This window comes from Carcharodon carcharias, chromosome 13 (genome assembly GCF_017639515.1).
Source record: "Carcharodon carcharias isolate sCarCar2 chromosome 13, sCarCar2.pri, whole genome shotgun sequence".
NCBI lineage: Eukaryota > Metazoa > Chordata > Chondrichthyes > Lamniformes > Lamnidae > Carcharodon > Carcharodon carcharias.
Genome location: NC_054479.1, coordinates 31,899,541 through 31,924,799, shown reverse-complemented (window position 1 = coordinate 31,924,799; position 25,259 = coordinate 31,899,541). Strand labels below are relative to the sequence as shown.

Below are 25,259 nucleotides of genomic sequence, written 5' to 3'. Positions count from 1 at the left end.
ATTGGCAGCAGTTGTGGTTATAAAAAAAATTGACATCCATCCTCCTTGAGTGGAAGAGTTAGAGATACAGGAAAATGTAAGTAAATCACATTTTAAAAATGGAAACTAGAACAAGCATAATTTTGCATTAGCCATTTTTAGCATTAATTTGAAACTTAAACTTCTACAAGGTACAAATGAATCAAAGTATTCTGAAGTCAATATGCTTACAGTCGTCTAAATACTAGCAAATAACTCCTCATTGCACTAACTGTAAAACACTGAGCTAATTCTTCAGCACTCAATACCTTATCTCGTCTCCTCTGGAGATCTTCCCTCCACAGCTTCCAACCTCAGTCACCCAACCCCAGACAGCCTACTTCTACCTCCTCCCCAAAATCCATAAGCAGGACCGATCGTGTCAGCCTGTTCCTGCCCCACGGAACTAATTTCTTCCTACCTTGACCCTGTTTTCTTTCCCCCTTGTCCAATCTCTTCCCACCTACATCTGCGATTCTTCTGATGCCCTACATCATATCATATCAACAATTTCCAATTCCCTGGCCCTAACCACCCCCTCTTCACCATGGATGTCCAGTCCCTCTACACCTCCATCGCCCACCAGGATGATCTGAGGGCTTTCCGCTTCTTCCTCGAACAGAGGCCCGAACAATCCCCATCCACCACTACTCTCCTCCGTCTGGTTCAACTTATTCTCTCATTGAATTTCTCTTTAAACTCGTCTCACTTGCTCCAAATAAAAGGTGCGGCTATGGGTACCCACATGGGCCCCAGTTATGCCTGTCTGTTTATGGGGTATGTGGAACATTCCTTGTTCCAGTCCTATTGAGGCCCCCTTCCACAACTCTCTTTTCGGTACATCAATGACTGTTTCCGTGCCGCTTCATGCTCTTGTCTGGACTTGGAAAAATGTAATAATTTTTGCTTCCAATTTCCACCCCTCCATCACTGAGCCTTCCCTTCCCTTCCTTGACCCCTCTGTCTCAATACTGTCCACTAATATTCATTACTAGTCCACCAATTCCCACAGCTACTTCAACTACAGCTCACACTCTGCTTCCTGTAAGGACTCCATCCCATTCTCTCAGTTCCTTCGCCTCCATTGCATCTGTTCCCATGATGCCACTTTCCAAAACAGCATTTCTGACATGTTTTCCTTCTTCCTTAACCAAGGTTTCCCGCCCACAGTGATTGACAGGGCCCTCAGCCATGTCCGATTCATCTCCCGCACCTCTGTCCTCACACCTTCCTCTTCCTCCCAGAACTATGGGATAGGATCCCCATCGTCCTCACTTTTCATCCCACCAGCCTCCACATTCAAAGGATCATCCTCTGCCATTTCTGCCAACTCCAGCATAACGCCACCACCAAACACATCTTCCCTTCACCCACCCCTTTCGGCATTCCGTAGGGACTTCGGTCTGTCCGCAAGCATGACTCAGACCTTCCTGTCACTTGCCTTTTCAACACATCATCTTACTTTCATGCCCACATGTCCATCCTTGACCTGCTGCAATGTTCCAGTGAAGCCCAACACAAACTGGAGGAAAGGCACCTCATCTTCCGATTAGGCACTTTACAGCCTTCTGGACTTAACATAGAGTTCAACAACTTCAAGCCATGAACTCTCTCCTCCATTCTCACTCCCTTTTTTCTAATATTAACATTTATTTTTTATCCACTGATTTTTATTTATTTTTAACTCATTGTTTTATCCCCACTTTTTATCCTATTTTCAATCTTTTTTCCCACCACCCCCACAAGAGCCATCTGTCAGTTGTTCATGTTGTTTTTCCAGAGTGCTTACCCTTGTCCTGCTATCATCACATTCTGCTTTCTGACCTTAATGCCACCATCAACATCTCCTTTAGCCCATACCACAACCATTAACACCCCCTTTGTCCTTTTGTTCATGACACCTTTGTCAATCTCTCCTTTGCCCCCACCTATCACTGGCTTTCTATCCAGCTTCACCTGCTCCATCTCCTGTAAACAGTATAAATTTCACCACATTTTTACTTCTCTTTAGCTGAGTCATACAGACTTGAAACTTTAACTCTGTCTTTCTCTCCACAGATGCTATTAGTCCTGAGTTTTCCCAGCATTTCCTGTTTTTGTTTCAGATTTCCAGCATCCGCAGTATTTTGCTTTTAACCTCAGCACGACTGTTTGACTTGTTTGAAGAGTTAAACATCATGAAGACTGCCTCTCTCATCTCCCCAACATTCACACTTATATTAACCTTAAAATCAAAATTGGTCAATGGAGCATTTTTATCTGCCTCAAAGAAAATACTATCGGATAGTTTCAAAGTTCCACATTTAATTACTTAAAGTGAGAACAAAGCTATGAAGTGCCATAATAAACTTTTCAAAATGAGCTAGTGCTGAAGGTGAATAAATAAAAGTGACCCTTTCAATTTAGTGTAATTACAGGACAGTGGAGGTAATAAGATTGCCTTTCCATTTTCCATTTGGAGCTTTCAGTTCATTATGGCGGAGACAACCGGCAGCTAAACTAGTGATAGTAGTTTTAATCACACTCATATATGATGCAAGAGCAAAATTTTGATGGAAAATCCAGAATTTTCGAAGTACATTGGAGTTGAAAAAAAATATGGCATCATGCAGATTTGGCTACGCTTATGCAACAGTAAATTAGAAAATGTTTACTTACATTCATCATAGAATCCATATATTCTGTTTATACTGGCGCATTCATGGTTTCCACGCAAAAGGAAAAAATTCTCTGGATACTTAATTTTATAAGCCAATAACAGACAGATAGTTTCCAAAGACTGCTTTCCCCTGTCCACATAATCTCCCAGAAACAGGTAGTTGCTCTCTGGTGGGAAGCCACCATATTCAAACAATCGAAGTAAATCATAATATTGGCCATGAATATCACCTAGGGAAAAAGAGTCAGTCAGAATTTACTAAAAATACACCAAGCAGTAGGGTGAAACATGGAATAGACAGTCAGCAGTAGTTAGGTTGACATTCAGGACAAAGACCGTTAGATGTTTGAGGGGGTGGGGGGTGAAAAGGAAAGACAAGAAACATCTGGCCAGTGTGGGGGTTGGCTGCAGTGGGGGGAAAACGAGAGAAAAGAAGTGATGTATTTGCTCCAAAAGTCATATGGTTAACAGTAGTATTGTGCACTGCTTGAGCCTTGAACTCAAAGCACATGACTTACATTTCCTCTCAGCACAATGGGAGCTGTAATGCAACCCACAATTTCCTGTATGTGCACCATGGGGCTGAGCTATTAAAAGTTGCAAAAAAATTGCATTATTTGCAATCGGTATTTTCTCACACATTGCAAAAAGGGAAGACAATGTAATCATAATCCTATCGACCACGAATGAAAAAAAAAACAGAAGTGGATGACAACCCTGCCCCATTGAGGACAGACTATTCTTTAATGTATTTTTAGAATAAAGGCTCTCCCTAAAGCCACTTTCTGCATGACAATGTAGAACCAGGGCAGGCTGGTTCCTGCCTATGTTACACAGCAAACCATCTGCTAGGATACTTAAGATGCTACCCATGCCCATGTCTCAAATGATACTCCAAAGAGACATGCACAAACCTTTACAGATTTAAGCAAATATTTTAGAAAATTTGTACAAATGATCAATTTATTTTCACACCCTGCAATAAAAATTCAGATTCAGCTCAATCATTTAAACAAAAATGAAAACATGGCTTTTTAACGAAAACATCAATATTTTCAGTAAGATTTCAATCTGTAAGTCACTTTGCGCGAATTGAGGGTAAGCACAATATACAAAATAGTAAATTATACGGACTGTAAAATTAAAGTGGCTTAAATGTCAGGATTAATACTTTGCTTCAAAATGGAGTGTTCAAATATTTCAGCTTGTAAAAACAAGCCAAATGTTCAGCACAACTGCATTGCCTGTTTTTACTTACGAGATTAAAACATTTAAAATTAGCATAGAACAAGGCAGTAACTGATCATAAAGATACTCACCACATATTTTTAATGGAGCTTCAAGTTCCAAAAGAATAGGTTGACTGAGGAAGATTTCACGAGACTTGAGGCACAGGCCTCTGATTTCATTCTCTTGGAGTTGTACATTTTTTCCTGGTTTAGAACCTCGTACTAGATAGAAGAAAAAGAATAATCAACTACAAAAACAGAATTACCTGGAAAAACTCAGCAGGTCTGGCAGCATCGGCGGAGAAGAAAAGAGTTGACGTTTCGAGTCCTCATGACCCTTCGACAGAACTTAATCAACTGCTGGCTGATACATTCATTTGGAAAACTGCACTGTCGGCTTTAAATGTTATCTTTTGCAGTTTGATAATAGCTTTACTAGGTTACTGCCCTACAAGCATACACGCAGGTAACTGCAGTTCCCAAGTTAATGTCCAATAAAATACTGCAGTAGTAAAATCAGCAATGTAACTTTTCCTGGTTAGAAATCTAGACAGACACCTCTGATGAGTAAGCAATTGCATCACAGTCTAGTCCTGAAGCACAGACATGAAAATACCCAAAATTTAAATTAATCATCTATGCTTACTTGGATTTCAACCAGGCAGCAGTGCTGGCACAACTGACCCATGTCCCCATTAGCTAAGCAGAAGTAATATGAAGTTATTCAACCATCTGTGAAATAAGTATATTCTGAACATTGTTGTAGTCATTTATCATTTTCAGCTACAACATATTTTCCACACTAGTTAAAATAAACTGAGGCATGCTTTAAGGTTTAAACTAAAGCACTATAAACATGCATTGCAAAAAATTCCCCATATCTCTGATCAAGAGTGAGGCTTGAATGTACTTCAGTCATGGTAAACTTCAAGTTATTCCAGTACAATTTTACAACAGTAATTGAAATTCACTTAATGCTAGAATTATCCCTTTTATGAAGGAAAAATCTGTTTGAAAAATCAGTAATTTTTTCCAAATCAATACTTCACTAAGCTCAGGTGAAAAATAGCACCCAGTGTGTGTTAAAAATGACATATTTTCAGGATGTAAATCTATGCTAACACAAACAGTCAAACTGACAAAATGTAGCCAAACTGACATTATACTTGGAAAGGTAAATAATAGTAATCTTGCGCAGGAACATCCAATTTACAAAAGATGACATAACTTAGTACTGTTAACAGTGGCTAACTAAGAATATGTTATAGTACAAGTAGACTACTCTAATCCCAGAGAAAATGAAAGCCAGGAAGAATATTGAATCACAGCTGAAAGACTTCATGTAAATCTCTAGTGTCATTCATATTCCAAAACAGATCTGTATAAGGTTGTTACACCAAATATTGTCGAAATCATAACTGCATTTTCCCTAGCTTTCATGGTCTTCAGTTTTTCAAAATGTTGTAACTGTTATGGAGTTCTTACTGTAAATGCATGGCTATATGAAAGGTTAAGCAAATACACCCAAACTGAATTTTAAAATGTTTGCTACATTTGTCAAAATTACCCATTTTAATTAGATTTTTTTTTTTATAAAAGCACCAACTAAGGTGAATGCATTGCCTTTTAAAGGCTATTTTCCATGCCCTGCTTTGTGGTTTCCACTAAGCAACAATTATAATTCCTTCCCAGATTTCTTCACTTTTGCTCTTCCAGGTGGTTGCTTAAAAGGTGCTCGAGACCATCAATGTGGGGATCATGGACATGTTAATCCACATGTTCCAATAAACTGCATTGCTGGGCGCATGAAGACTCATACAATGGAATATGAGGCAGTTCAAATTATGAGCGCATGGATAGATGGATAAAGGGGATTGGTTGGAAATGATCAAATACAAAAAGGGACCCAAGTACAATCTATATTCATGGTTTTCCATCGAAGCAGAGGGAGAACAACATGATTTTGGGAGGGGAAAAGCAAGTCCTTATCAAAGTAAATGGACAGAGAAAAATCTTGTAGCACGGTGTGGGCAGCAGGATAGTTCAATGAAAGGAAATGAAGCTAGCAGTGTCACATATTGCTGCCACACACTTTGAAGATAATTCAAAGCCTCAACTAAATTTCCTAAGTATTTGACTAGTCATGTCAGATACAAACAAAAGACCATGAAGAATTTTGTGGGAGATCTCAAGATTACAGAATTAGATCTGCAGAAGTAAATCTTCTTATTGACATACAAATGGACCAAATCATGAATTAGGAAGATGTTCAATTATTACCGCATCAATATGAGAAATAATTTAATCTCACTGCATCGTCCATGGGTTGGACCCAGAAAGTTCTTCCAGATTATTCTCTGGCGAATTGGATATGCAATTAAAAATAAATGCTTCAGCTGTCAGCATTAATAAGTTCTGAACATTCATCACACTACTCAAAAAGTTAAGCATATTGAGAAGTCCCTTTCACATTCCACAATCTTTCCCTCTCCCCATTAGCCTGACCTAAACAGCAAACAGTGCATAACGAGGATAATATCTACCTGTTCCAATGCAGAGCTTGTGACAAAGTCAATCAAAATATAAATTTTCCCAAATACTCTAATGGAACTGCATAGAGCTACTCATGTTAAAACTTAGTTTTAAAAAAAAAATCACAGGCAGCCATGGCAAAATGGCAGAAATATGATATCATTTGCTTCAGTATTACCCAGGCAGACAGATCAATGGAAACATTACAGAAGAGATTAAAAATGATAGAACATGTCCAGGAAACTAAACAATGCGATTAACAACGGTGGTAGAAAAAAATAATAAAATCCCTACTGAAGAAAAACACCTAGAAACAAAAAAAGGGAGAATCTGCTTGACCAACCTCATTAAATTCTTTGAAGAGGTTAACAGAAAAAGGATGAAATTTATATTTCCAAAAGTTCCACACTGTAAACTAATGAATAAAGTCAGAGAACATAGAGTCGGGGACAAGTAGCAAAATGGATAGCAAGCTAGCTTCAAGGGGCAGAGTAGGGGCGGGTGGAAGAAAATGAGACACCACAAGGACCAATGCAGAGAACATTGTTACCCACAATTTATATTAACGATTTACCTTTGGAATCAAAAGCACAATTTCTAAATTTGCAGGGGACACCAAAAATGGGGATTTGGGGTTGCGGGAGGGGGGAAACAGCCAAAACTGGAGAAGGACTGCAACAAGAAGATGGTGACATTAATAGTCATGCAACTTGGGCATATAAAATCAGCACATGAATTTCAAAGATAAGTATGAACTATATTTTGTAAGTAAATGGGGTCACATTACTTGAAAAATAATCTAAATGGGGTAGAGAAAGGATCTCAATACAAATACACAAATTGCTAAAAGTAGTAGCGCAAATTAATAAGGCTATTAAAAACAGCAAACTAAAAACACCAGGAATTATATTGAGAGCAACAGAATTGAAAAGTAGACAAGTTATGCTAAACTTGGGTTGAATCTCAGTTAAGCCACACTTGGGAATAACGTGTATAATTCAGGTCACCATATTATAAAACGTACAGAGGGGGACTGGTGAGTGCAAAAAGAACAATACCAGAAATTAGATTATACCCGTGAGGAAAGAACGAACAGGCAGTCTTTTTTTCTCTTGAAAAAGGCTTAGCGGTGACTGAATAGAGGGATTTTTAAATTTAAAATGCTTTGATAGGGCAGGAACCTATGAGGAGCAAACTGAAGACCCCCAGTACAAGATATCTACCAAGAAATCAAATCGGATATTCTAGAAGAAACTTTTCCCAGAGAATGGTGAGACTTTGGAACTTACTACGTACAGATATCCTTAAGGGGTGGCTAGATAAGCATACAAAGGAGGAGGAGATGGACGGCGAGAAAAAATGGACTTGAGTGGAACATAGCTGTTATTATGAACTGGTTGGGCCAAATAGCCTCTTTCTCTGATGTATATTTAGAACAGGATTAAATGTTGGAGGTAAAAAAATCAGCCACGGTTGAATGAATGCCAAAACAGATACAACAGGCTGAATGACATACCCCTGCTCCTAAAATAACAGTAGGAGTTTCTCTTCAAATTATCAGTGTGACTGGTTGAGATACTCCATGTCCAAAAAGGAACCCTCTGACTGATCTTTGAAACACAGAATGGCATTTATAAACTTTAACATTAATTTATGAAATAATTCCAGCAGGTCTTTCAAGTCAAAAAAAACCAGTACACTCAGAAGTTTGGTTCCATTCTTATTTTCATATTGCTTATTCTATTAAGTATATAGGCCACCTGTTCCAAAGACTGGCGAATCACATCAGACAGCATGTCCCAGTTGCTGTTCATAACAGGCAGGCCACCCAGCCTGTGCTTGCAAAACTCAAGGAGTGTCCAACATTAGATGTGATTCCACGATTGGATAACATTTGCTAAATAATCCTCAATGTGTTAAGAATTACGCTGACAACCAATTTAAGACAATTGGGCTCGCAGTGTGGCACATTTGCATATACTGGAAGCTACATATTAATACACAGGACCCTGTTCTTTGCAGACAGAAAAAAACACGTATATGCAATGCACCTGTTTCAGTTAACCAAAATAAGTGACAGCCATTCGCTGACTCATTCTTCAGGGCAATGCCTTAATCAATCAGGGTCAAGCTGCCTAGTTTAAATTTCAAACAATGCTTGGCAGTTAACTGTCAGTCACCATCACTGGTGCATTCTCCATGGCAACACCACTTGCAAATTAGCACTCTCTTCACATACAGTATAAATTGTTGCTTTTCCCTTATATTGGTATTCTTGTTATGTGTCCTGATGAGTGCAAGCTGAAAAGCTTAGAGCTGTCTTTTTCTATAATTTTCAAGTTCTGTACTACCAAACAGCTATTATTTTAATACCTTATGGGAGGGAGAAGTAAAAAAAAAGAAAGCTGACTTAAGAGTTACAAAACTAGGAAAAACAAAAATCCAATGGAAATGTATTTAATCTACCACAATAATGGTCGTTAGGTAAAATTTCCACTGTGTATGATTTAATTAGTCATTTCCCAGTTAGGTAAATCAGGCTTCCAAAAGGAAAAAAAAACTATTAAGAATTCTTTCAACTTGTGTGACCTAAATTAATTCTTCCATTAAACCACAGATGCAAGATATAAAAGCTACATCTCAACATTGTCTGAGCTGAAAATATCTAGCAGAGATGTTTGCAAAGAATCCAACATAAGCATGTTTTCAGCAACTATTCTTAGAAGCATGGGATCAACTAAAGCATATTTAACATCATATAGGAAAACCCTTCTCATAGGCCAATGCAAAAAGGGGTAACTATTTCTGAGGCCCAAGATCCACATGTACAAAACTGACAGGAGTCACTGGATTCAGATCAGGAATGGGGATAACTTTTCAAAAATAACCTCCACAGTTTGTAGAGTATAGTGCCAAATTATGATGTCCCAGCAGTGTTGTTGCTGAGATCAGCTAATACAAAGGCTAGCATCATACTAAAGGATCTCAACTTCATGGTTTTGTTACATATAATGCAATTGCACACTAGGCAATGCAAATAGCAGTAATTTACCAATTCACAATAATAGTGCTTGTAATACCCTATTAAAATTCACTGCTACCTGGACAAAACAAAATATTGCATTGCAATCTGAATTTACAGAGCAGAAGATGAACATTCCAACAGTAACTTAACTGTACATCAGCTTTAGACTTTGTGATCAGTGTATAAGAGAGTAAAGGAGTATAGTTAGGAGTTTGGTCTTTGTGAAACATTTTGAATCAAAAATGTCTCTGGCATGTTATTTAATAATTAGACATCACATTTGTATGCAAGTCACAAAAACAACTACTGTTGTAGAGCTCACCCCTATCACATCTTAATCTCTACAATACAGCACTTGCATATGGAAAAAGCAAGCAAGCGTGTCTTTTACTTTGGTAAATTGAGGTTAAGTCACAAGCTGATCAAAAAAATGAATTTCATGCTCAAGCTGAAAGATGTCAGTACTGGGAAACTAGTTTCTGCCATTTGTGTCAACAATTCTCCAGCTCAGGAATGTAAAGCGTACTCGCGTGATATTAACAAACCTGAAAAATACAAACTGTAACACACCTTGTACTTGTTCTTTGCAAATACCAACAATTTTGTACTGGTGACTTGCTTACAACCAGGGGAAAGACTGCTTCCAGTGCATTAAGTTGCCACTTAATTACCCATGGTTAAAAGATATGGTTATTTTGACTACCCAGAATCCAGAAATGCAGCAATTAAAATAAAGGCTTGTAATTCCTGTACACCATTCTCTGGTTATTTACCTGCTGTGGTTGTTTGAGTTGGAAGCCAAAGACTTATGATTGGCTCTGCAAATAGGGATTGAATCTAGTTCAATGTTTCTACATTGTAACGAAGAACAGGCAGTAGCTCAAGGCTCAAAAGCACAAGACACAAATCAAGACTCAGAAACATACGGCTATAGTTATCTGAATGTATCTGGTGTCACAAGAGTACTAAATACCACGTCTGCAACCACAGGCACTCAGCTAACATGAAGTGCTTTCAACACAGATAAAAACAAAAAACTGCGGATGCTGGAAATCCAAAACAAAAACAGAATTACCTGGAAAAACTCAGCAGGTCTGGCAGCATTGGCGGAGAAGAAAAGAGTTGACATTTCGAGTCCTTGAGTGTCCTGCCATCCATTCTTAATTAGCACATTTGTTTAGATAATATCACCACCTTCAACACCTCTTGTTCTTCTGTCTGTGACATCTTTTGATTATCTGTTCCTTTCACTGCTTGCTTGTCCCTTCAACCACTCCCCCCCAAACCAGCTTATATTTCACCCCTCTCCTAATATTCACTCAGTTCTGTTGAAGGGTCATGAGGACTCGAAACATCAACTCTTCTTCTCCGCCGATGCTGCCAGACCTGCTGAGTTTTTCCAGGTAATTCTGTTTTTGTTTTGGATTTCCAGCATCCACAGTTTTTTGTTTTTAACCCAGATTAACTTGCAGGCTAGGTGTGCAAGCATAGACTTTGTGGGTCAAAGAAAACTGTTAAAATGTTAAGATAGAGAAAAGCACATCTGGCAAGGGCTATTTGTTCCTTTTCATACATTGATAGTTAACAAAAAAGTTAAAGAACAAGGTGGTTGTCCAAGATCAGCAGTTTTGATAATACAGCTCACATTTACCAAGTACATGTAAACAAACATTAAGAAAAGAGGACACTAGACAAACTTTATGGTTTCATTCATGTCAATTATCTACTCAGATGCTGGATATCTCTGAACCATACATGATGCACCTCTAAGCAACTGACCCAAGTATTCTCCAGTAGATGTTTAATATGTAATTAAGGGATACAATAAGCTTTATGAAGCACAAATCACACAATATTCTGATTAATCCTAAAACTAATTGCAATAAATTATCTAGTCACTTCTTCTAAAATAAACACAGCATAAATAAAATGTAATTGTGTGCTACCATCTGAAAGGCAGGTTTTGTGCATGTTGCAATTTAAAGCACTTATCTTTGGAGGGCTCCCAGCAAACATGCATTTCTCTCATCTGCACTCAAAATATTAATGAAATGGGTTCCAACACTACAGCCCAGGTGTTTGGATCTTCAGATCGGTTGCTGGATTAGTACCTCCTATTCCAGCCCACTAAACAGGTGTTATTTCATGGAGTGATGGGATTTTTATGGGAATTGTCCCATAATTTTGCTAATTGCCCTGTGCCTGTATTGTTTACTCCCAGAATGGTTTTTGTTCCATACTTCTGGAAGTTTACTAATTACCAGATTGCTTTGGAGTGCAGTCTCATCTTGCATCTGTGCATCTTTGTTATCAGTGCAGCCGCACGTGCTCCCGCCACAAGATGGCGTCGGAGCTTCCAGAGAAGGAGAACTTGATTCCACTGCAGGTTTGAATCCAACTAACTTCATATTTGAATTCTGTGGATTCTTGCTATTAGATATGTTAAACTATTGGCTTTTTTCTTGCGATGGCAAGACACCATCTTTTTTCCAATTACGCTTCACTTCACCCACAACCTAAACAGTGGACACCCACTCCCAGGCCTATGGTTTATGCCAGCCAAGAGATTTGCAACAGCAATCTTCAAGCAAGCACTTAGTTTCTATTTAGCAAATTTCCACTTTACTATGGCTAAAGTCAACAACTCCATCTGTGGAGGATTGAGAATGCAACTCCAAATTCACTGCATTGGTATATCAATGCATCCTTGCATCATGTTACCCACATTACATTATTAAAAATCCTAAACAATCCAGTTTCCCGGATAATTAATTGATTTTTAGATCTCTGCTCTCACCAACCTGGTGGTAAGGAAGTGATCAGCTGAGCAACACATCAGGATAGCATAAGACTGTTCAGTCTGTTGAGTTGACATTTCATCTGGGAAATCAGTAGGTGCACTGCAATTGGCTCCAGTGCCTTTTGTCAGGAAGCTGCAAAAAATTTGGATACTGATACTGTGGGTGGAGATAAGTTAGCAATTGCACAGGTTCACCATTTGTGGCTGGAAAGCACATTTATGTGGATGTCAGGTGAGGTAGATCGTGTTCGTTGTGTTTATTTGTGCTGCAACACAGGGCGGGAGCACTTCCTGCACATTCTCAGTTGCAGTCTGAGTGTCAGTGTCAGTTTTTTTTTTGATTTATTCATTCATGAGATGTGGGCATCACTGGCTAGGCCAGTATTTATTGCCCATCCCCAATTTCCCTTGTTTGGGGGCATTTAAGAGCCAACCACATTGCTGTGGATCTGGAGCCAAATGTAGGCCAGACCAGGTAAGGGCAGCAGATTTCCTTCCCTAAAGGACATCAGTGAACAAGATGGGTTTTTACAACAATTGTCTATGGTTTCATGGTCATCATCAGACTTTTAATTCAAATTTCACCATCTGCCATGATGGCTCCCCAGAGCATTACCCCAGCTCTCTGGAATACTAGTCCAGTGACAATACCCCTTTGCCATCGCCTCCCCGCATGCATTAAAACAAACAAGTTATCTTCACAGACTAACAATAAAATTCAAGTTGCCCATTTTTAGGTTCCCTCTGTAAAACATGCTTCTGACAATTCAGTAAATGAAGAGATATATAGCCCAAGCTGGCAGCACTCAAAATCTTATTGAGATTATGATCCCATCACAGATTAGGAACTGTAATAGATAGTTATTGATAGGATGAACTGAATTACGTACCCTTTGATAGATCCAAACTCCTGCCACTGATCAGAAAGGTAGGAGCAGTAGTTGCGTGGGCGGTGACAGCTAGTGTGGGCCAAGTGCACATGTGCAACTAATTGACACCTTTCCAGTAGGCAACAGGCATTACAATGGTCATGAAACTACGTCACCAGGATTGAACAATAGCATTGGTTAGTTGAGTGATTGCACTTGTGGGAAAATGTAGTTAAACTGGAGTCAAAATTACACCATTAATTCAACTCGATATATAAAATATAACAAGGGAAATACTGGAATGTACATCCCAAAGACTGGTGGATTGTATCAAACAGCATGTCCCAGTCGCTGTTTGCAACAGGCAGGGTACAGAATGTACCCATGCTTGCAAAACTCGAAACAGCATCCAACATTAGATATGATTCCGCAATTGGACATTTGCTTAATAACAGTCAGTGTGCAAAGAATTACATTGACAACCAATTTGAGATTGTCAGTCGGGCTCCAATGTGGTGCATTTCCTTGTACTGGAAGCTACATATATTAATACACAGGGCCCAATTCTTTGCAGACAGAAATAACATGTACACGCATTGCGCTTGTTTCAGCTAAACAAAATAAGTGACAGCCATTTGTTGACTCATTCCTCATGACAATGCCTTACCAATCAGGGTCAAGCGCCTGGTTTAAATTTCAAACAATGCTTGGCAGTTAACTGTCAGTCGCCATCACTGGTGCATTCTCCAGGGCGACCCCTCTACCAAAGTCCACTTGCCAACCAATCAGCACTCTTCACATGCAGTATAAATTGTTGCTTTCCCTTTATAATGATATTATTGAAGTGTCCTGAGTGCAAGATGAAAAGCTTTGAGGTGTCTTTTTCAGCAATACTCAAGTTCTGTATTACACAACGACTAAATACTGTGAAATTTTCAGAGAAAATTATAGAAATGGTCAGATTAGTCAGCATATCAGACACTAGAATTGTTTTAGTGGATAAGTTTTTCTTACTACATTCATTTGAACAGTAAAAAAAGTACTTGTCCTTTCGAAAGGTAGAGAGCATTTTGAGCCACATAACATTAGAGTTAAATACCATACTGGTAGTTACAGGTTTGTCACGGATGGCAAAAATTTGAGGGGTAAACCAAGATTACTACACAAACATACTGCACAATATAAAGCATGTGACCTTTGGAGGAATTCTTCCTGACAGTATCTTCAATAAGTCTATGAAAATACTAGTTTCAGGTCCAACCACCTCCCCTTGACCCATTGCTGAATCTGCCACTATTGACATTCGGAGGGGGGGGTTTACCATTGACCAGAAACTGAACTAGACCAGCCATATAAATACTGTGGCTATAAGGGCAGATCAGAGACTGGGAATTAAGTAGAGATTAGCTCACCTCCTGACTTCCCAAAGCCTTCCACCATCTATAAAGCACAAGTCAGGAATGTGATGGAATACTCTCCACTTGGCTGGAAGAGTGCAGCTCCCACAACACTCAAGCTCAACACCATCCAGGACAAAGCAGCTCGCTTGATTGGCACCACATCCACAAACATCCACTCCCACCACCACCGATGCACAGTGACAGTGTGTACCATCTACAAGATGCACTGCAGCAACTTACCAAGGCTCCTTCGAAGGCTCCTTCCAAATCTATGACCGTTACCATCTAGAAGGACAAGGGCAGCAGACACATGGGAACATCATCACCTGCCAAGTTCCCTCCAAGCCACACACCATCCTGACTTGGAACCATAATCCCTGTTCCTTCACTGTTGCTGGGTTAAAATCCTGGAACTCCCTCCCTAACAGCACTGTGGCTGTACCTACATCACGTGGACTGCAACGGTTCAAGGTGACAGCTCACCACCATCTTCAAGGGCAATTAGGGATGGGCAAAGAAAATGCTGGCCTAACCAGTGACACCCAAGATTAAAAAGTTAGCACTTCATCAGAACTGACCGAATCCTTGTTTATCAATTTCCACCAGGTAGGTAAGCCTATAATGCGCTCCTACGGAAATCCAATAAACTCTAACATATTAATGCAATATTTAACAAATGTAGAGGGCATTTAGTAGAGCGCATACCTCTGCCACACTTAACATTAAGAGCTCCCATCTCATTCAGGCGGCTTCAGGCCAATCCACATCCAACAACTTGCTCTGAAAAAACTGCTCACATTTTGACAAGTGTGACAAATTGCACCACAGCAGCTGAGACAATCCACTACACACTAAATAAAAGTTCACTCTATCTTCCAATGTTACAGATCCTTCAGAAAAAATTCCAGGATCAGTATTCATGTTATCGTCAAAAAATAATTTTCTTCCTTCGCTGTGTGTATGAAGTTTTGTTGAAACTAGTTTGAGATATATTGTTTACAAAGAGACAAAGACTAACAAACAGGGACAAAAGCATTACTTTCACCCACCTTCAGAGGTGAAGGTAGGAGTTATTCACTAAATGTTACCAGAATTGTTCCCACCACCATTAGCACAACCGTTTGGTGAATATAAATCCAACATTTTAACTGCTTTCTACTCAGATTGATTTTACTATGATCTTAGCCTGCACAGACTGACTCGATTACAATACTCAACACTTGATTTAGTCATTAGAGTAGAAAATAAAAATTAAATGCAACATTGCTAACATTGTAAGCACATCTACTCAGAACTACCCAATGGATCCAAAACGTTAAAGCTAAAAACATCTAAATTGACTAAAATTAGAATGAGAACGAACTTTGGAGGCACATGCCAACTAATATAAAGTGGAACAATGCTGAAAGGAGGCCTGCAATAAACATTATAGGGGCACTCAGCAACACATAATAGTAGGTAGTTAATATGGTTTCAATGTCCTCATGATAAGCAGAGAAATTTTTTTTTAAAACAAAATGCATTCCTTTTCTTCAGCACTTTCTGTTAGAAGTGGAGGCTTGGTTATGATGGATCCAGCTTGTAGTAAGGGTGCCATCCAGCACTTATTGTGTAGGCTCACTATTTTTTCCATTCATTCATGGAATGTATGCATCACTGGGCAAAAAATTACTAATGTTGCCATTGCTAATTGCTCTTGAGCAGGTCATGGTGAGCTGCCTCCTTGAACCTCACTGGTGTAGGTACACCCAATGCTGTTAGGGAGGGAACTCCAGGGGGTTGACCCAGCAACAGTGAAGGAACAGCGATATATTCCAAAAACAGGATGGTGCGTGATTTGGAGGGGAACTTTCAGGCATGAAGAACAGTCACTTTGACAAGGTATCATAGTGTTACCACTGTTCATTAATAAATTCCACCACAAGCTAGATGCCAGGTGAAGAACAGCATGAGTTGGCAGCCAACTGCTGGTATAAAATCACAAAGTGGTTACAGAGCTGATGGAGAAAATTCAGCCCATCATGTTAGTGCTGGTTCTCTACAAGGGTAACTCAAACAGTCCCATTCCCCCACTGTTTCTTGTAGCCCTAAACATTTTCCTCTTCAGGTGCTTATCCAATTTCCTTTGAAAACCCAAATATGCTCTCAGGCAGTGCATTCAGGTTTGAATCCAAATTCAGTTTTAAATGGGTTCACCCGCCTGCCCAACCCTGCTCGTACAGTCACCAGCACCACAACACCCGCCCAATCAAAGGATCCCCAGCTGGTCATCCCAATTTCATGTTGAGATAAAATAGTGAGATCATCCAGGAGACACAAGAACAAAACATCTGACAACCCAAGGCATTGCCAGGAAGATAGGCGAGATACAAACGCCCCTTTCTTGAGAAGGAGTCATATGACTAAAAGGGCACAAATAGTCTTTTTAAATTAGACACCATATCCCATAGATATCTCAAGGAAGATGAGCCCAGTCTACCCTGAAGTGACAAGACAGATGAAGAAGTGACAACTGCAGAAAAAGCAAGGCAACATTGCTTGAAGATACATATAATTAGAATGTGGCCACAAAGATTTTGTACTGTAATTTGATTTACATTGGTGCAAACAGTTGCCATGGGTCTTTCAGCCTGCAAGCTGATGTAACCTATGTCAAAATGTTCTACACATTAAGAGTCAGAATGTGCATAACGAGGAGTACCCTGTAGTTTGCTCAGCTTAACAGTAAAAAGATAATTTTCTGAAAATTATGTAACCTTGGACAGAAATTCAGTGTTGAAAAACAACTGTTGCCATAACCCTGGTAATTTATTTGAAATTAACAGGGGGCAGAGGACAACACAACCAGATTAAGATATTTTGATTAATGAAAGCAAGGCCAAAGAGATGGACCTTCAAAAGGAACTCCAAGTTTAAGGGATTGCATTATTGGTAATTTTATGCAGTTCATCTCCATTTAATGCATTATCCGTGGGCTTGTAACGGAAACCTCAAACATGCTGCAGAATTAGTCAACTTTCTAAAGTTGTAGAATTTTGAGTGTGCGACAAATCCGAATGTCTTCTTGGAAAATTCTTGCCTGGGCTTGAAAGATCGCATTCCAATCCAAAACTGTCACCCTGTTCTGCTAAAGCAGAGCACTGTGTTGCATGCAAACAAACAATCTTGGAGTTTTCAGAGTCCATTTAAGTAGCACAAAAATAAATGGGTGTAAAGGATCAGCATTACCAGACCAAGGATAACAATCTGAAGTCCCTGACCCATTGCACATATTCTTGTGAGGAAATGCTAATGCAACAAAAGCAGAATACAAAAAACAAGTAATGTGAAATTTGCACAGAACCTTAGTTAATCTGCAGTCCAAATATTGTATACTTTGACATGTAATCATGGGTCCTATTTCAAATTTGGCATCCAACCAGCCTCTATTCTGAATAGCAGTACAAACTAAAAGCAAACAGGGGAAAATGGCAGGGTTCTTGGGTATTCATCAACACTCCACCAAATGCCCCAAGAATATTGTTAGATCCAGGTGAATAAGCAGAACCTTTACTCAAATCTCCGTCCCTTTTCAAGTACAAAATGTTACAATTTGTGCATGCACAAACAAACACATTTACAAGACAAACATTTACTGGAGCTGTCCAGCTCTATAAATGGGACAAAAGTTCAGAAGATCAGGTGTATGAGAGTTTTCAACTTCACACCTGTCAGATTTATAATTTGCAATTGTGAAATGACAACAGCAAGGCTGCAGCAGCTGGACATCACACAGCTTAAGGTGATTTTACAAGGGAAGAACTCTAAGCACAGAGCATATAATAAACCATCCTGTCTAAAGCACCACATCCATTATCTATCCTACATGTTCAAATGAACAGCTGTTCTGAGCATAGGGAACAAGTGTGCATTACAAATGCTTCATCTGAAGGAAAAGTGGTAATCTCCATTCATGCATCACAAAAAAAATCAATTTCAACTCCTAATTTGATCAAAGAAAGTGGAACATCTTAGCAACAATTTCAACAGATTTCTGATAGAGTTTCAACCAGCTGTATTGTTACAACTAGTTTTTAATCAAAATATAGAAAACAGGTAAGGAAATTTATTAGCAATATTAAATATCACAATGGCTGTCTAAAACTAAATTAACGACACACTTGCCAAGCATCAGTCATTAGGGGTGATATTTATTTTTGCTCATAAACCTGGCCTATTATGATGTATGTTCCCAGGTAAAACAGCTGCACATCTTTAATTAGGTTTGACTCCCTAACTTTGCCCCACCAGACTATTGTGCCATTAGTGATCTTGATCCCATCAGGAATTTCCTCCCGATGTTGGGCCAAAACTTCTCAATTGGTTACTTTGCAGAGAACAATGAATTAACTATGTGGAGAAAAAAAGATCTGCTCTCATCTTTGCATTACATCTTTTGCATCCTCAGATGTCCAAAGCATTTACACCTCCAAAATAATTTGTTGGGTTTAGCCAATTTTCACATGGCAAGGTTCTGCAAACAGCAAGGAGATAAATAACTAGATAGTCCGTTTTGGAGGTGTTGGTTGAGATAGTTAGCTAGACTTCAGGAAACTTCCTTGCGGATCTTCAATAACACAATAGGATCTATTACATCTGCCTTAGCAGGGAGAGGGCCTTAGTCCAATGTCAGATTCAAAAGACTACACTTTCAACAGCATAGTACTCTTTCAGTACTATGAACTAAAGCCAAAATTGTGTGCTCCAAATCCTCTTGAGATTTGAATCTACTGCCTTCTAACTCAAAGCAAAACTGCCAAGGCTAAAGCCAGCAATGGCCCTCACAAAGCAGCAGTGAATGTAATTTTGGGGATGGGGATTAAAAACTGGAGAGATTGAAGAAATAATCTCCACCAGGATTCCTCAACCCTTGAAGGATGATAAAAGACTAATGTATAAAGCACCTTTCACAATCTCAGGACATCTCAAAGTACTTTGTAACCCATAAGCAACTTTCTAAGTACAGTCACTTGTCATGCAGGAATCATGACAACTAATTTGCACACAGCTAGACCCCAGTTGTGATAAATGCTGGTTGAGGGTTAAATATTGTCCAGGAAATGTCATGGTATCTTTAACACTGGTTCACATCTTTTTAGAAGATCTTACCCTGATAACATCACGAAATACATATTTCCTCAAATAAACAGATCTGATTCAGAATACTGTTCAATTTTTAAGATTCAGGCAACTCTGAACCTTTTAATCACAAGGAAATTGAGTCATTGAGTATCCCTCTCCAACAAAAATTAACAATGTAGGCCCTAAATATACCTTCGGATGAAGCAGAAGTGTACTTTTCTACCTGCACAACATTTTCATTTAAAAACGGGAACAGAAAAGCAACACCACATGGCTAACAAAAACAATTACTTATCCTCTCTACTTGTAAGTAATGTTGAATACCGGTTAGTAACCTGAAATCGGATAACTTTATATGAAGCGCAGGATTAATTATCATTTCCCATTCATGGGATGGAGAGGAAGTGAAATGCAGTCATTGCCCTCTTACTTAGGTAGGTATGTAGGTGATGCCCTGGTCAAAGGCGCCATCGCTCCATATAATGATCACAGGGCTTGGTATAATTCTTGTTTCCAAAAAAAAAGTCTGCCCACCCCCCTCCCCCCTTTCTAAAAGGGCTCCGCTGCGAGTAAGGACCGTGTTCCATCTCTATGCGCTGTTTAGCCGTTAACACTGGGAAATATGGTTCACTTTGGGCGCATTGGGATGGCGACACAGTGAGGAAAGCCTCGGGGTTGGCGGGGTTGGGGGGGGGGGGGAGAGGGAGAGGGAAAGAGGGAGAGAGAGAGGGAAAGAGGGAGAGAGAGAGGGAAAGAGGGAGAGAGAGAGGGAAAGAGGGAGAGAGAGAGGGAAAGAGGGAGAGAGAGAGGGAAAGAGGGAGAGAGAGAGGGAAAGAGGGAGAGAGAGAGGGAAAGAGGGAGAGAGAGAGGGAAAGAGGGAGAGAGAGAGGGAAAGAGGGAGAGAGAGAGGGAAAGAGGGAGAGAGAGAGGGAAAGAGGGAGAGAGAGAGGGAAAGAGGGAGAGAGAGAGGGAAAGAGGGAGAGAGAGAGGGAAAGAGGGAGAGAGAGAGGGAAAGAGGGAGAGAGAGAGGGAAAGAGGGAGAGAGAGAGGGAAAGAGGGAGAGAGAGAGGGAAAGAGGGAGAGAGAGAGGGAAAGAGGGAGAGAGAGAGGGAAAGAGGGAGAGAGAGAGGGAAAGAGGGAGAGAGAGAGGGAAAGAGGGAGAGAGAGAGGGAAAGAGGGAGAGAGAGAGGGAAAGAGGGAGAGAGAGAGGGAAAGAGGGAGAGAGAGAGGGAAAGAGGGAGAGAGAGAGGGAAAGAGGGAGAGAGAGAGGGAAAGAGGGAGAGAGAGAGGGAAAGAGGGAGAGAGAGAGGGAAAGAGGGAGAGAGAGAGGGAAAGAGGGAGAGAGAGAGGGAAAGAGGGAGAGAGAGAGGGAAAGAGGGAGAGAGAGAGAGGGAAAGAGGGAGAGAGAGAGAGGGAAAGAGGGAGAGAGAGAGAGGGAAAGAGGGAGAGAGAGAGAGGGAAAGAGGGAGAGAGAGAGAGGGAAAGAGGGAGGGGGAGAGGGAAAGAGGGAGGGGGAGAGGGAAAGAGGGAGGGGGAGAGGGAAAGAGGGAGGGGGAGAGGGAAAGAGGGAGGGGGAGAGGGAAAGAGGGAGGGGGAGAGGGATAGAGGGAGGGGGAGAGGGATAGAGGGAGGGGGAGAGGGATAGAGGGAGGGGGAGGGAGGGGGAGAAAGGGAGGGGGAGGGAGGGGGAGAAAGGGAGGGAGGGAGGGGGAGAAAGGGAGGGAGGGAGGGGGAGAAAGGGAGGGAGGGGGAGAAAGGGAGGGAGGGAGGGGGAGAAAGGGAGGGAGGGAGAGAAAGGGAGGGAGGGAGGGGGAGAAAGGGAGGGAGGGAGGGGGAGAAAGGGAGGGAGGGAGGGGGAGAAAGGGAGGGAGGGAAGGGAGAGAAAGGGAGGGAGGGAGGGGGAGAAAGGGAGGGAGGGAGGGGAGAAAAGGGGGGGAGGGGGAGAGGGGGGGGAGGGGGAGAGAGGGGGGAGGGGGAGAGAGGGGGGGAGGGGGAGAGAGGGGGGAGGGGGAGAGAGCGGGTGGAGGGGGAGAGAGGGGGGAGGGGGCGAGAGAGGGGGGAGGGGGAGAGAGGGGCGGAGGGGGGAGAGAGGGGGGAGGGGGAGAGAGGGGGGGAGGGGAGAGAGGGGGGGGGGAGAGAGGGGGGGGGGGGGGGGGAGGGGGGAGGGGGGGGAGGGGGGGGGAGGGGGGGGGAGGGGGAGGGAGGGGGAGAGAGGGGGGAGGGGGGGGGAGGGAGGGAGGGGGGGGGGGGGGGGGGAGAGAGGGGGGGAGGGGGAGGGAGGAGGAGGGGGGGGAGGGGGGGAGGGGGGGAGGGGGGGGGGGGAGGGAGGGGGGGGGGAGGGGGGGAGGGGGGGGAGGGGGGGGGGGGGGGGAGGGGGGGGGGGGGGGGGGGGAGGGGGGGGGAGGGGGGGGGGGGGGGGAGAGGGGGGAGGGGGGGAGAGGGAGGGGGGGGGGGGGAGGGGGGGAGGGGGAGGGGGGAGGGGGGGGGGGGGGGAGGGGGGGGGGGGGTGGGAGGGGGAGGGGGGAGGGGGGGGGGAGAGGGGGGGGGAGAGGGGGGGGGGGGGGGGAGGGGGGGGGGAGGGGGGGAGGGGGGGGGGGGGGGGGGAGGGAGAGGGGGAGGGGGGAGAGAGGGGGGGAGGGGGGAGAGAGGGGAGGGGGGTGGGGAGAGGGGGGGTGGGGAGAGGGGGGGGTGGGGAGAGGGGGAGGGGGGGAGAGGGGGAGAGGGGGTGGGGAGAGGGGGTGGGGAGGGAGAGGGGGTGGGGAGAGGGGGGGAGAGGAGGGGGGTGGGGAGGGGAGGGGGAGAGAGGGGTGGGGGGGGAGAGAGGGGGAGGGGAGGGAGAGAGGGGGAGGGGGGGAGAGAGGGGGAGGGGGGGAGGAGAGGGGGAGGGGGGGAGGAGAGGGGGGAGGGGAGGAGAGAGGGGGGAGGGGGAGAGGAGGGGAGGGGGGGGAGGGGAGAGGGGGGGTGGGGGAGAGGGGGTGGGGAGAGGGGGGTGGGGAGAGGGGGAAGAGGGGGGTGGGGAGGGGGGAGAGAGGGGGGTGGGGAGGGAGGGGAGGGGGGGGAGGGGGAGGGGGGGGGGAGGGGGAGGGGGGGAGGGGGGAGAGAGAGTGGGGGGTCTTCCCCTCGACTACCACCGTCGCCGTTCCGCCATTTCTGAAGCAGCTCCGACCAAACAGCCCTCCCCAAAAAAGAAAGACATCAAAATGGATCCTGCTGGCTGCTCCTTTCGATGGATGGAGTGTCCTAGGGCTGATGTGGGGGCCCCCGTTACCGTCCCACGGGGGGGGGGGGGGGGGGATGGAGATGGGTATAAGCGGAGACCGGCTCCTAAGGGACTGGGATCCCCCGGGGAGGCGGCTCTGATGAAAGCCGGCGCCGGGTTGGGAAGGGTCGGGGCCGGGGCCGGGGCCGAGCACACACGGCGTGTGCACAAGGAGAAAAGTCACTGACAGAGTTAGGGCCACAAAAACCCGTCCCCCCCGGGGGTGGGGGGGGGGATAATCGGCTGGTTCCCGGCGATGGGCCCCTCCCCCCCCTCCTTCGCCCTGCCCCCCGGGGGGGGGGAACGGGTATAACGGGAAAGACGATCTCCTCTCCTGGAGATGCTGAGGATCAACACCCCCTCCCCCCCCCCCCCCCCCCCCGAGCCCCGCGCTAACGGCCGCCTCCCCTCAAACTCACCTTCCAACAACCTCTGAATGATGCTGTCTATATTCAGCTTGTCTATATCCGCCATGGTTTAGGGCAGTGGTTGGGGAGATTGCTGCCTGCCTCTCTCTAGCCGCTCCTTCCCTCACTCTCTCTCCGCTTCCTTTCTCCTCCCGAGGTTTCTCCCCTTTTTTTTTTGAAAAAAAATCCACACAAAAAAATGGCGTCACCACTTGGCGGATGGATACCAGTGCTGGGCCCCGAACTATTTATTCGGCTCCTGGCGCCTTACTCCCTCTGTGTGTGTGTGTGTGTGTGTGTGTCTCTCTCTCTCTCTCTCTCTTTTTGATGTACATGCGCGCTGCACGTGCTCCGTCCAACCAAGATCCCCCACCCCCGGCTTTGTCTTTGCCCATCTTCTTAGCCTAGGCAGCCGGAGGTGTGAAGGGCTGAGGCCCGCTTCGTGGGAATTCATATGGTTATATGTTATTTAAAAATGGCATAACGTTACGTTTCTCGGTTCTCTTAGCCCAAGCAAAAGAACATTAAAGGACCAGGCGTTTCTGAGCTGCCCCCGGAACTAACAAGCACATTCCGATAGGAAGTTCTCTGCCCAAACAGCTAAACTCTTAAAGCTCAGTGTTAATCTAATAACCAGACTTCAGGGAACACAATAACACATTGTTCATGACATAGTATATCACCCCTGCCCTTACATCCAACATAAACGCCCCAGTAATTCCCATTTTGTATATCACACAAATCAAAGGACTCGATTTTAACTCTTGTATGAGTGAATAGATTTTGCGTTAAAATCTTGCCCAAAATACAAAAGGAGGCTATTCGGCCCATCATGCTTGGGCTAGCTCTTTGAAAGCTTGTACATGCCCCCTGCTCATTCCTCATAGCCTTGCAACTTTTTCCCCCTTCAAGTATTTATCCAATTAAGTAAGTTACTCCTCTCCTGCATCTGCTTCTATCACCTTTTCAGGCAGTGCTTTCCAGATCATAACAACATGTTGCATTTTTAAAATTCTCTCATCCTGCTTTTAGTTCTTTTGCCAATCAATCCATGTCCTAAAGTTGCCAACCCTTATGGCATTGGAAACAGTTTCTCCTTATCTGCTCTATCAAAACCCTTCATGAATTTGAACACCTCTATGAAGTTTCCCCCTAACCAATCAGCTCCAAGGAGAACAATCCCAGCCTGTCTAGTCTCTCCAGATAACAGAAGTGTCACATGCTTGGTGCCGATCTAGTAAATCATTCTGCATGCTCTCCAAGGCTTTGACATCCTTCCTAATTATGGAGCCCAAAATTGAATGCAATATTCCAGTTGGGGGCCTAACCAGTGTTTTACAAAGCATAGCTTCCTTCCTTGCCTCTACTTTATTCCCTCTATTTAAAAAGCCAAGGATTCCAGATGCTTTTTAAGAGCCTTCTCAACTTGTCATGCCACTTTCAAAGATTTATGTATACATACACCCACCACTACACCTCTCTACATCTCTACACCTGCAGACCCTTTAAAATTGTACCGTTTAGTTTATATCACCTTTTGTCATTCTTCCTACCAAAAAGAATCACTTCACATTTCTCTGCATTAAATTTTGTCTGACAGGTGGTTGCCCATTTTGGCAGTCTATGTTCTCCTGACATCTGCTGCTATCTTCCTCACTGTTTACTCCTTTTCCGAGATTGTGCCATCTACAAACTTTGAATTTATGCCCTGTATTCCCATGTCCAGGTCATAAATATGTATCAAAAAGAGCAGTGGTCCTAATACTGACCTCAAATTAGAAAAACAACCATTCACCACTACTCTTTGCTTTTGGTCTCTTAGCCAATTTTGTACTACACTGCCACTGTCTCTTTAATCCCACGGGCTTCAACTTTGTTCATGTGTCTATCATGTATTACTTTATAAAATGCCTTTTGAAAGTTCATATACACACCAACCC

At 43.1% G+C, this 25,259-nt stretch overlaps 1 protein-coding gene across 1 annotated transcript in view; it reads right to left on the bottom strand.

Annotated features, from left to right (window-relative positions):
* LOC121285899 (serine/threonine-protein phosphatase PP1-gamma catalytic subunit A) overlaps nt 1-23,526 on the bottom strand; it is a 28,002-nt gene extending 4,476 nt beyond the window's left edge. The window contains exons 1-3 of the mRNA XM_041202825.1: nt 23,332-23,526; nt 3,997-4,128; nt 2,677-2,907 (exon numbers count right to left, since the gene is read on the bottom strand). Coding sequence (XP_041058759.1) covers nt 2,677-2,907; nt 3,997-4,128; nt 23,332-23,386 — 418 coding nt within the window. The 5' untranslated portion in view covers nt 23,387-23,526. The remainder of the gene's footprint in view (nt 1-2,676; nt 2,908-3,996; nt 4,129-23,331) is intronic.
* Nucleotides 23,527-25,259: the final 1,733 nt, after the last annotated feature.